Here is a 13,153-nt window from a genome sequence, read left to right on the forward strand (position 1 = left end):
CAAAACTGACCTCTGAGTAGCCAATTACCCGCTGGTGAAGGCCACTGTTGTCTGTTATTTAGACACGGAGAAGCCAAAGTGCAGGAGAATCGAAGCGCCTCGTGTTTTAGAAGCTGGAGACTAAACTAATCACAACTCCACCTGTGGTGCGATAGTGTGAGAGCTCACATCTGGGAGCTTTTCTGATATCCAGGTCTTTAAGCAACTTGTGGCCGTAGATTTCTCCCAGCCTCTTCATCGTTTCGGGGCAGAGTGTCTGTAGCGTGGCCTACAAAGAGAAGTGGCACGCTCGTGGGACAGGAGGGATGGCCCTAAATTCCGATGCCTCTCCGTGTTTAAAAATTGGATCCCTCGTCGGCTGCATCAAAGTCAGGTCAATCTGGTGTTCCTGCTCCCAACATTGGGATTTGAAGGTTTAAAAAATCGCAAGTTAATATGTTGGATGTGGGCTGGTTTTTAAACACGATAAGTCTGTGGTGTTCATCGTCTTCATTTAACAGTCCGGGAACAAAGGTCTCTGGCCAGCCTGTCTATTCCCATACGCCCTGTGTGGGTATTTTTCTAGTGTTTATAAGGACAACAGTGTGACATGTCTATCTGATGTGAGTGCATAAGGAATTCCCAGTGTGACGCTCGGTAAAGCAGAGACTTGGTCATTGCAAAAGACTTGCTACAGGCTTCGGCGCCGGCGGGAGGGACTTGACATTGCTGTTGTGCCCGACAGGTGGAGCTGCAGTTCCAGCTGAACCGCCTGCCCCTCTGCGAGATGCACTATGCACTGGATAGGATCAAGGATAACGGCATCCTGTTCCCCGACACCAGCCTGACCCCCACCATCCCCTGGAGCCCCAACAGGTACCGTCCAGCGCCGAGCGCATGCCGACCGCAGGTGGGAGCAGGTGTTCCCCGGGGGGGTGCGTGTATGAGGGCTTGGTCTTTCCTAGATGAATCAACAATGTCCCTATGTCTTACCTCAGTGCATCCCAAGATACAGCCTGTGATCGTTCCTCCCCACAGTAGGACCATAACCTTTGAATCCTCAACCTCGTGTTTGCTGATTCATCATTTCTGCTAACTGCCTGCCTGGTGCAGAGAAAACAAAACTAACCCTGTAATAGAATACTCTGTGTTCTAGGGGGGGTGGACGTGTTTTTTTTTATTTATTTTCTTATTTGCATCTTTTGAACCTATAACGTGGATATAAAAGTCAGGCTTGAGAGAGTTTTGGTTTGATTTGCATCTTTGGCATCTCTCTGCTCGAACCCCGGTCTGAAATGAAGTTCTGCCATGAAAGATGTGGCTTTTGTTGTTTTCACTGTGTTACGTAGGAAACCACAAAAATAAAGTGAGTGTGGGCAAGGAATGTTGTATAATACAGAGTCCTCGCCTCGAGACAGGAACTCGAGTGGTGTGATGTCAGTTTTTCCTAAACGTACACTTAAGCCACCTTGTCTCTGAAGATAAGACTGGCTGGATGGTTCTGTGACTCGGCTCCAGCTCTTTGGAGTAACTACTGAGAACCTGTTGCAGAGGACTATTTGCTTATATACTTTTTCTGCCTGTCACTCCCACTATGTAATGAACAGCCCATTGGACATATTTTAGGGTGCAGAGCCAAAGACAACAGGCTTAAAGAGGACAGTGAGGCGAGTCATCAGCCTCAGCAACACAGCCCGCCAGCAGCCCCTGGAAATACAGACAAGATAATTAAACTGTTTGCATAATCTGCTGTTCAGTAGGAGTGCTGAGGCAGTTCATGGCTTTTAAGCTTCAATTTCACTTTTAACTTCTTTAACATCTCAGTAGCACGAGGGAGCAGGAAAGCCTTATTACTGAGTAGCTTTGGATGAAGTTCATCCAGTGTGTCGGATATTTCTTGATTCTTCTGGGTTTAGTCCTCTTAAGTAGGCACACACCCATATATGTAGAATGACTCTTGGTTTATTTAGATGTATTTTCATAGATTACCCTTTATTTAAACTTGCAGAAGTTGAATCTTCCAGGATGAACGTGCAAGAGCATCTTTGTGATTGCTCTTGGTAAATACTCCTAGCGTGCATGTGATGAGTGTAGCTGCTAAGTGTTGCCTGAGGGACGACAGATGCTGCTGCTGAGATTCTTGCGTTCCAGAGCAGTTCTCCACACCTGAGGTGCCCAGTGCATTTGAAGGCATAGCAAATTTGTCACTTCCAGCTGTTTAGAAATTGTTCCTGTCTTGCAGAGGAGAACTATCATCATTACTTTGCAAATACAACGCACTTTACAATAATAGGTTCTCTGAGGCCGTTCTCGAGCATTTGTTTGTGCTAATTAGTGTGAAAGCAAAAAAACAATTTAAAGTTCCTGCAGAGATGTTGCCAAAGGTTTCTAGTACTGCATCGCTGGGCGGAGTTCATGCTTTTCTGTCTGCCGGCTCTTTCATTTATTATGAATATAAACTGTTACGTAACTCTGTCATAAAACCCTTATTAAAAGCTGTACCACGGTAACAAGCCAGCGTTGTGAAACTGCAGCTCTGTGTGCGTAACCTTTTAAAGTGAATAATTTTCCAATTAGCAGTCTGAGTGTTTTCCAGTGTTGCGTGGGGCAAGGGGCAGGGGATAGGGCTAGGGCTAATCTTCGGAAGCTGCAGCAGCCAGACGGACGTCCTGCGGCTTGAATTGCCTCTGCCCGGTCTCGTACTGACCCCCGGTCGGCGTCCCCCAGGGCTTAGGGAACTGAGACAGTGCATCGGGGGGGGTCTGATCTCGGGGCACGGTCACCTGCTCTCTGTGAGCTCCACTGTCCCGTGTGCCCCTGCAGGCAGTGGGACGAGCAGCTGGACCCCCGCCTCAACGCCAAGCAGAAGGAAGCCATCCTGGCCATCACCACCCCGCTGTCCATCCAGCTGCCCCCGGTGCTCATCATCGGTCCCTATGGGACAGGGAAGACCTTCACTCTGGCTCAGGCTGTCAAGCACATACTGAAGCAGCAGGACACCAGGTGAGCCGTCTTTCTCCCCGTTTGCTCCAGGTCAGGAGTTTGAGTGCCCATTGTAGACCGTAGGGTTTAGGGCTGATTCAGGCTTCCTGCTCTGCAAACAGGGTCCTGTATTGCCAGGGTTAGTCTGCAGCGAGCCCGGGTCCCATTAAGGTGTGCTCTCTTATTACTGTGGAAGCAAAGATAACTCCTTGCCCAGTGAGCCACTGGTTCTTCCAGAACTGAGCTATATCGCTGTAAATCCACAGAGGAGGACTTCAAGATGTTTTTCTGTAATCATCATCGGTATCCTTTTACACTGCTGTGCCGAAGTCTGAGACGTGATGCACTGTTCTGCTCTCGTCACTCAGTTTCTCCTTTACACAGAAACACGGTTCTAATGCACTGCAATCACAGCCTGTTTTAAGGTGAAAGTTCGTCCTGATAGACCTGTGTTTTGTAGTAGAGGAAGCAGCCTTTTATTTTTAGTAGTGGAGTGTTAGTGGAGGCTTTGAGTAAATTATTGATGCTTGTAATGTAACTGCTGTTTCTGAGGTGTTTGCCAAGCACTGTAAATACGGCTTATCTGCACGATATCTAGGCTTGTCTCTTTTGTGCCATTTTGATTATGGGTGCAGAAAGTCAAACATAAATCGAAAGTTGTTTTGGTCTTAAATTGTGCTGTTAACTCTCCAGAATATTTAAGGACTTAACAGTTCGTAATTTGTTCTCCACCTGCTGAAAGCTAAAAGCACTTCTGCCAAGGATTAGGAATTTAGAAATTAAATGTGTTCACGGAAGGCGACGGTTTATTGAGTCATCACTCCCCTTTGTGCAAATGCAACAGAGTGTATCGGAAAAGCTTCAAAGACGCAGCTCTCTCCCCGACTAAATAAAACCGTGCAAAGGTATATAAAAGGCTTGAACAGCTAATTAAGTGAGAGTTATCACATTAAATAGATAAGCATCCAGGCCTCTGGGTAGACATGCAGGTGGCACTGGGCTTAAAACAAAAACTGGGAACTTTAATATTTGAGAGAGTTTTACTAAGGCAAATTTGGAAGATCTGCCAAAGAACCCCACGTTGTTCAGTATTATTAAGGTGTTTGGATCAAAACCAAAGTAGCAATGCTGCATTATTATGGTGCATCTTAAAAACAGTATCACTTAGTTAAAAAATCTGTTTAGATTTCAGTTTATAGAAGGCTCACTTCCCACTGTCTTTCTTTAGGAACCTCTTAATATTTTTCCCTATGTTGGGGTGAAAGGATGAATTTGCCCTCTCATAAAGAGGCTTTGCACGAGACTGGTTTCACCGGATTAAAAAAAAAGTAGTTTCTTTGCATTTAATTATTAATCCGTTTGCTTTTAACATGTACTAAAAAATGGGAAACATTTTTTAATATTAATTCCTGTCAATGTATGTGCGTGTCGACATGTTAAATGAAAAGTAAAATACCTCCTGTGTAGGCAGAAAAGGCTAACTGGAGAGACCCACTCACTGCGTGAATATTGGCCACAGAGCGGCCTTTCAAGACGCCACTTTCAATAAGATTGGTGCATTAATGACCAAACAACACAGCTAGGGCATTTAACAGAAGAGTGATGCATCAATATTTGATCAGGTTTTAGAGAAATCCCCTGTAGGTCTCGTAGGTGTTAGAATATAAAGGCTTTAGCGTTTACATCTCATGACTTTTTTTTGAGGTTTTTACTTCATGAAGTGGCCTTCTTCTTGGCAAAGGTAATGGAGAGTCTGTGAAGTGTGAGTCTTTCCAATTGCCTCTGCTGCTTCGATTAAGAAAATGTGCACAGGTCTTCAGGTGAGAGCTGCGCTGGGTTTATTAACTGAATCCCTGTGTTCGCATTTTGTTGCAGGATCCTGATTTGTACCCATTCTAACAGCGCTGCTGACCTGTACATAAAGGACTATCTTCATCCGCACGTTGAAGCAGGCAATCCGCACGCCAGGCCTCTCAGGTACGGACAGGTGACCCCGCACACTCTCAGAACCACAGCTTCCTGAAACCACTGTCATTTTGTCCGTAAGGTGGTCAGCTCTGGGGAGGGGGGCTGGACTGTGACCCATACAGATGTTTCTCGTACACTGCCTCTGTGCACCCCCAATGGTGCTGTCTCCTCAGAATTCAGATAGTATGTCTTAGGGGAGGAAAAGATGTGTGAATCTCTGATTTGTAATGCCTGTTCATTTGTTTTTTACTGTGGGAATCTTGTTAAACCTGTCGAGATTCTGTGGAAAGCGGGCTGCCTGTGTCCTGGGGTACTGCTCTGGGGGTGAGGTTTCCTGTGCTGTCTCGGGGTCCAGCGAGGAGCTGGAGATGGCCGTCTCTCCTGCCGCCAGGCTCGGGTGTGATAGCTGGGGTTCTTTGTGCATCTGTTTTCTGCCCCTGCTGGGGTTCTGTAACAGCAATAAACTGCTTTTCCACTCCAGGGTGGGCTGGGGCTTGAATTCTATAAATTTGTCCCGTGACAGAAAAGCTGTTGTTTACATTTTTTTAAAATATATTTTTCCAGTTTTGCCTGGGATAGGATTGACTCTTGTTCTGTAGTCTGTTGGTGTGCAGTTTGGGGTAAATGAAATGTGACTGGGCTGAGAGTCATTCTGGTAACTTATTGCTCCAGCAGTTCATATGGTTTTCATTTTAATTGACCTGGACCCTTGTTGTGAACTTGAAAGAAGTCCCAGACATGGCCGTTTTTAATTGAATGGACTTCAGTTCAGTAAGTGAGGAGGTCTTTGTGGGCGGTGGCACTGCTTTCCGATAAGGCTGAGATGTGTTAATATGCGTGTGTTTTTAGATGTACTGATGTCATGATTTTAAGATAACTATGAACCATCTTACTGTCTCCAGTTATCTGAGCATAATAGCCTGTGACACCAACATTGGTCTATAATTTCTCTCTCGAGATCCTGGATCACAGTATTGTGGCACTGAGCTCTCTCCCTGCCCTGGGGGGGGGTGTGAAAGCAGTCCATTGCATGGAATAATAACCAGAGTCACTTAGCTTCTGTTGGGGGATCCCAGGACATTTGAGACATTTACTGATTTAATTCTTTCAGTCTCCACGGTGTTCATTTGCCTGGAGCTACTAAATTTGAAATGTTCATGTTCATAGTTTGGGGCTATCCCCCCTCCCTCGTCTGTGCAGTCTCTTTCCTCTCCACAGTCACGGTTGACTCTGGAGGCCTCTTAGCTTGTCATTCGTCCGGGGGCATCCCGAATTGCTCAACCTGTAAAGATGCTCCCCCCAGCAAAGGCTGAGCTCTCTCTGGTCACGGGTTCGATCCTGGGTGATGCCACTCGCCAACTGTGACTGGGATTCCTCAGATGCACGGCTGGCTGTGCACTGCCAACAGTAAGGTGGGGAAGGCTGGACAGGACGCTCTCTCCTGCCAGTGTCACAGTGACATGGAGCTGTCAGTGAGTGACATGCCACTCCTCCAATCAGTGCTGAGCCTCCAAAGGTAGGCGGGTCGGAAGAGTCTGTCTAAACTTCCTCATTATCCCCCAGTGTGCAGCTGAGAGGTTCTTGGTTCTGCTATTCCAAATCAGATGGGTATAACATGTAAATCCCCCCCCCCCCCAAAAAAAAAACTAATTTGTCCTCATTTGTGCAACAAGCTTAAGCACACACATCTTTCATCATTTTTTCACCCCTGTGGTCAGCTCTGATTATGTTGCATGCCTGGAGACGGAGCTGTCCTCATTGGGACACGGCAGGGGGGTCAGAGAACACTGTGAGATATCACCAGTAACTGAGCTGGATATTAGCAGAGGCGTCTGGTCTGGACACGGCCTAGCTGGACTGATGCGCTGGGGCTCAACAGCCCGTCTCTCTCATCAGTCTTTATTTGCCGTGTGGCTGACGGACAGGCTAGAAGATCGACTTAAGTGGGCAGTTTCTTCTCTTCGTTTTAAGCGCTCCAGCACTCTGTGCACTTTTCATGTCAAGCTGCTATGTAGGACAGAGCTGACACGAGAAGCGAAGCGTAAATTATGGGAATCTCGGGCTCTTCCGAGAGTCCAGTCTGGCCTCTTGAGGTTTGGCAGTTTTTCATCTCGGGGTGCTGGAATAGATTATCATCCATCATCAAGGCACGGAATCGCCTTTTCCCTCCAATAATCCCTTGCCATGCTGTTTGTTGCCGCAGGTAAACTTCCACTGCAATATTATCCGTTTTTTTTTACAGAAATCAATATTGTTACAGAAATGCAATAACATCTGCTTGCTTGAGCCAGTTTCTGTCTTCACTCAGAAATGACCGATCGCTTGTCCTGTGAGTGGGTTAACCTTTTGCCCAGATTGTGTCTTTTGAATTCTCCGGCACGCTCCAGCTCACCAGCTCCGTTTGGACCGGAATGTCTCGGCGGTGATTTCCAAGGCAGAGTTGCATCGTTTTATTTTTTTCCAGTACTGGATCGTTGTCACTTTAGGCTCAGTCGAGTGGCGTCTTTTTCTGCTTTGTTCCCAATTGTTTGCAAATCTTTTAAAGAGCCGAGCAGATGGCCGTTATCATGCAGTGGTGCAGAAAGCGTTGAGGGGGTCGAGTTCATTAACTCAGCATCCCTTGTGTTCATCAGAGCACTTTCCGATGTATTTCATTGGTTTTAAAATATAAATTAATTATATTAGCTGTATTTAAAATATTAGACAGTTAGCTGTCAAAATAGTTTTTATATATCGTGTTACTACACATACACACTTGAACATTTAAACTCAAATGTTTCACATCTTATAATGAGAGCTAGGAAATGATAATTGATTACATTCATAAGCTTGCTGATTGCCAGCTCACCTTCAGGAATTCATCTGAATTTACACCAGACTTTTTTTCTTGTCATTACAGATGTGTGCAAAGTTCCCAAGGCAATCGTGCTAAATTAACTGCCCTTAAAATATAGTGTTAGCAAAGAAAGGAAGGTGGAACCTGCAACACCTCTCTGTCAGCAAAAGATATCTGGCTTTCTGATGACTTAAAGGACCCGTAGTTCTGTTCGAAGTGGCCTGTTCAAGTCCGACCTGAGGCTTGTGCACTCCTGCCTTCCTGAAATTCAGCTGGTGCAGCAGTTTCTCCTTCCTGCCTCTGTGGTGTGGCACCCCGGAAGGGGGATGTCTGTCACCCCGGAAGGGGGCTGCTCTGCACTTTAGTACTCCTTTACGCGTGATCCTCTGGCACGAAAAAACTCATATAGAAGCTCTTTAAGAACAAGTGAGCCCTTGAGTTGCTTAGCCTGTGTCTTTGTGTTTGTTCTTTTGTAGGGTATATTTCCGAAACAGGTGGGTGAAGACCGTGCATCCCGTGGTGCAGCAGTACTGTCTGATCTCCAGCACGCAGTTCACCTTCCAGATGCCAGAGCGCGAGGACATCGAGAAGCACCGCGTGGTGGTGGTCACCCTCAGCACCTCCCAGTACTTGTGTCAGCTGGACCTGGAGCCAGGTGAGAGGGAGCCCTTCACTGATCGGGGGCTAATTCAAAATTAAAATATAAAGCTCTGCTCTGATGTCCATCGTCACGTGAACTTGTCCAATTTAGAATGTGTGAAATGGGAATATCTTCTGCGCTTTGCTAATTAAACACTTTCATGTTGCTGTTGGGTTGACTTCTGTCAGAGCTGTCCACTTCAGGTCTTGAAGAGCCTCAGCTTCTTCGAGTTTGACTTGATTGATCAATCTGTTGTTTCCCCAGGAGGTATCGAACACGATTTATAAATCGTGCTCATTAACCATTAAGTTCATATATCATGCATATTAGACTGTGGCTCTCCAGGATCAGGATTGGGCAGCCGTCTTCCATGCAATTTTGATATGTAGGAAAATTATTGATATCATACTGCTGTATTCCACTGCTCACAGGCCAGTCGTTAATAAATTGCTGTTCTTAGTTTACAGGTTTGAGTGGAGTGTCCTAAAACATGCTATATAAGTGTGAAGAAAATATTATTATTAATAATATTACAACTACTACTACACTGATGGCTGTGCACAAAGACTTGGCGAATTTGAAATTTCGAGATGCAAGTTCTCCAGGTTATCTGGTTAATTGAAGATATGCTGCACCTGAACCAGTTAAACAATTAAGGATTAATACAGAAGTTAAAGGCCTGGTGCAGTCCTGCAATTGCTTTGTTTGGAAGAGTCATGGCCATCTTATCTGTGCACCAGATTATCACTGTCTAATTTAAAAGAATGTAACTTATTTGAAATAAGATTTTCCAGATGACAGACACTTTAATGCTTAACTGTTTAATTTACAATTAAAGCCCTCTGTGAATTGAAATAAGGCAGCCGAGATGAGTACTTAAGTGACTATCCTCTGGAAACATTTGTATTCAGCATCAGCATTGTGATAATTGCCACGAGCTTAATGCTGTTTTAAAAAGACCACTTCTCTCTGATTTTCAGAGGAGCCTAAGGACTGTTCCAGCAGGTCTAATCATAAGGTTGTATCAGTGTTATAAAACATTTGTCACCACCCTGACTTTGCTTATGGGAGCAATAAAGAAAACAAGATGTCTTCGGATGAGATAAGGTATCTGAAATGATTCTGGCTTGAGCCTTCACACGAATAATAACTTATTAAAAAACACAGTTTGGTGGAGCAGGCAAATAGCTGGGTTTGAATGTGTCAGTGGAGAAGTCTGCTGTTGCTTGGAAACATGATCTGCCTGTCTAATGCTCTTTACATCATTATCTTCTTCTCATCTCCCCAGCAGTAAGTTTTGCGTTGATGAAGATCTGATTTAAATGAGACATTTGGGAGCTGCTGCTTCCTTTGCGCGGCAGGGTGGAGAGGGGGAGGGCGGGCACAGGGAGACAGCTCGCAGGCTTTGGTGTTATTGGTGTTAACCCCCCCTGCACGGCTCTTTCTCTGAGCTGGGGCGGGTGGCAAGGCGTCGTCTTCCTGGTGTCCTCTTTACTTTACCCCCAGCTGAGGGGGTCGGCTGGGACAGTTGGGAACGCGTTAACAGCGCGCGCGAGACACTTCTCCGACTCTCTGCTAAGTTCCAGTCCCTGTCGTTAGTGGCAAGAGGGTCAAAGTGAGCTGCACCGCAAAAGCTGCCGGCTCCTGCAGGGTCTCCAAAAGGTTCTCCCGTGCACAGTAAAGCTCCGAGCATGCGTGCGTCCCCCCCATCGGGGAGTCTTTGTGATGAGAAGCGATAGACACTGCCGCTGTAGGACTCTGGGCGAAAATCAAAAGCGCCGTTCTTCTAACTGTGCGTTTCGGCGTGCTGAACACAGGAAAGGATGTAGTAAGATTTTCTCCCATTGACACCACACAGAGTGCACACAAAGTAGTTACATGAAGTGTTCTGCATATGAAAAACATGTCGCCTAAACCTAACATGTAGGGAAGCTAAAGAAAATTGCCCCAGAAGAAACCACTGATCCCATGTGCCCCTGCCTTTGTCATGTAAGTCCTTTGTGAGAAGCAGTTCAGTTTAGTGGCTGTTGCATAAATTGGGATTAATTACTTGTGCTGAAGATTATTTTTATCATTTTATCAAGTGACCTGCCCATTGTGATAACCCAGGAAAAGCATAGATGCCTGTACCTTTGAAAGAGGTGGTGATTAGTAATGTGGGCCTGAACGCGTCTTTTAATCCTTCATGTCTTAAGGTCTCTTCACTCACATTCTGCTGGACGAGGCTGCCCAGGCCATGGAGTGCGAGACCATCATGCCTTTCGCCTTGGCCAGCAAAGCCACCCGCATCGTCCTGGCGGGAGACCACATGCAGGTAAGGGCGCCCGCTCGCAGCTCTGGCCCCTGCGCGCCACACAGGCCCGACGCTGCTCTGGGCCCCCGTGTGTGGGTCTGACTGTGTGCGGTGGAGACTCGACAGCAGGTTTCCCCCTGGCGTTTAACTCCTAGAGCTCTGCCTTCTTCCCCTGCCGTTACCCGACTGAAGGTTAATTACCTGCTTTATTCATTTTCATAAGTGTGCGGTTTGCCCACACGGAAAATAAAAATCCAGTGTAGTAACGGTTTCGGTTTTAGCCTAAACCTCTTACCTCTCCAAGTCTGGGTGGGTTTCTCCTTTGTTAACCACACAGGATGTGCAGTGTGTGCGCCATGGCGATGATTTTGATATTTAAGGGCAGTGCCCTTCCAAATTTCCCTGAGCCGGCGGGCTTGTCTGGTGATGGCGAAGGAACTGTGGACATGCTGGGTTTGCATGAGAGAGCAGGGCTGTTCCAGTAAATCCCTAGAGTTGATGTCTTTCTTTTGCATTTCAAAGCAGTTGGGTGATGGCGGTCATGTAGTGTCTCCAGACCCTCAATGATGACAGTCAGGATTTTCTTGTGGGTTGTATGGCTTTTCTAGAACATATTCCCACAGATTAAAACCATTCCACAAATTCAAACCTAGTCTTAGCTCTGATCATCTGTGAGGGGGTTTTGTCTGCGTGGAGATGCCTGTGAACATTGCACTGCTCCTCTTTCGTAGTGTGTGAAGGCTAAAAAAGCAGCTCACAGGTAATCAGCTCTTAAGTAGAGTGCGATTTCACTGTGCTTAAATACTGTTCTGCAGTGCAGAATTTTGAGAGTAGGTGATGCATCCATAGCAAATTACATATCTGTGTTTGCATACCTGCATGCACACTCGTAAATTAATACGTGCAGTGACCATACAAATTTTGTATTGTAAATAAAATGTGGTCGAGATCTGTGCAGGCCACATTAGTAAGGAGTCCACCCAAAGAAGTCAATTTCAGAAGCGTGAAAGTGTCTGTAGTGTCTGGGAGTAGTGAGGCAACTGTGAATCTGTTGCATTTAATTTGACACAGTGCAGAAATGCAATTTTAGGTCAGACGGGTTAAGAAAAAGCATTAGAAGTGCATCATTCTGCAGTCACCCTTCATTGGTTCTGAATGTGGTCTTTACTTGTTGAGTTGCTACGCCCTGCCGTGGGGATGCGTGCGGGACCTGCGAGATCACCTGGCTCTGTGTGCGCGGCCGGCTCGGTCGCGCTGCTCACTTGTCTGCACCCTGTTTTTGTGTTCCAGCTCAGCCCCTTCGTCTACAGCGAGTTCGCCAGGGAAAGGAACCTTCACGTTTCGCTGCTGGACCGACTGTACGAGCACTACCCTACAGATTACCCCTGCCGAATATTGCTGTGTGAAAATTATCGCTCCCATGAAGCTATCATCAAGTAGGTGTGAACTTTTTCCACATTGCACTTCTTCAGAGCTAGTGCAAAACTGAAGGGCTGCAGCCAGGAAAAAAAAAAAAACAATCTCCTTCAGCCTGCACTCGTGGAAATCAAGGTTGATTTTCTCTCGGCGACGAGCTATGTAAACAGTGAGCCGCAAAGTGTGTGGAGACGAGGCCAGCTGCAGCGAGTAATTACCTCTCCAAATGAGCCCTTGCAGGCTGTGACCGTCTCGTGTGGAAGTCGATTCCTGTTGTCTGTAATTCCCAGCTCTTATCTCATTAGAGGAGTTAGAGTGAGGAGCCCAGGCCTTTGAGATGGCAAATACGATGTCTTCCATTGTTCAAATGCAGCTCGAGATGCCAAAAGGCCAAAGCGGGTCTTTGGCAGAGTATCCCGATGTTAATGGGTCTCTTAACTGATTGGCCCACTTCCTCAGAATGCACAGACATACCTGGGTTGATCACAGTGTCTTGAAAGGCACCAAAATGTGCATTTTCTTCTCTGTGAACTGGTGTGGACTGTCCTTTTAAAGGTTGAAGTGCTCTGCATGTCAGTTTGAAGTCACAGGTGAAAAATGTCAGTTTTTGCATTGTGATTTTCCTTTTAGCTCTGCAGTCACCCATGGGCTTTTCTAACATCCCCTTCATAGACTGCCAGGCATGATCTTATTCACAAGCAGCCCTGTACTAGAAAGAGACTAAAAACCCCTGGTTACCACCCGTTCTGTATAATAACGCTCTGTGTTTTATATGGCACAGTCATCTCCTTGCACTTTCCATAGCGGTGAGTCAGGATGTTGCTCTGATCTCCCGGTGCTGAGTCCTGGTGAGCTTTTCCTCAGTGTAAATGCATCCTGCTCAGGAGGTCTGGGTTCAGGTCGAACAGGGTGTTCAGTTTAATCGTGAGTCAGAGAAGGGACGGTACATAAGCCCTTTAAAGTCTGCCTGTTCCTTCTTGCCGTGTTTGCTAGTGTGTGGTAGTCCAGTCTCAACAGCCTTTTCATTGACACCACAGAC

General features: G+C 46.3%; 1 protein-coding gene across 2 annotated transcripts in view; it reads left to right on the forward strand.

Annotated features, from left to right (window-relative positions):
- The window catches only part of helz (helicase with zinc finger), a 67,022-nt gene that overhangs the window by 18,205 nt on the left and 35,664 nt on the right, over window positions 1-13,153 (forward strand). For both annotated transcript variants that reach the window (XM_088600120.1, XM_088600121.1), the window contains exons 13-18: window positions 725-855; window positions 2,803-2,982; window positions 4,837-4,938; window positions 8,242-8,420; window positions 10,601-10,719; window positions 11,989-12,134. In XM_088600120.1, coding sequence (XP_088456246.1) covers window positions 725-855; window positions 2,803-2,982; window positions 4,837-4,938; window positions 8,242-8,420; window positions 10,601-10,719; window positions 11,989-12,134 — 857 coding nt within the window. The remainder of the gene's footprint in view (window positions 1-724; window positions 856-2,802; window positions 2,983-4,836; window positions 4,939-8,241; window positions 8,421-10,600; window positions 10,720-11,988; window positions 12,135-13,153) is intronic.

This window comes from Lepisosteus platostomus, chromosome 11 (assembly GCF_059453375.1).
Source record: "Lepisosteus platostomus isolate fLepPlt1 chromosome 11, fLepPlt1.hap1, whole genome shotgun sequence".
Classification (NCBI taxonomy): Eukaryota; Metazoa; Chordata; class Actinopteri; order Semionotiformes; family Lepisosteidae; genus Lepisosteus; species Lepisosteus platostomus.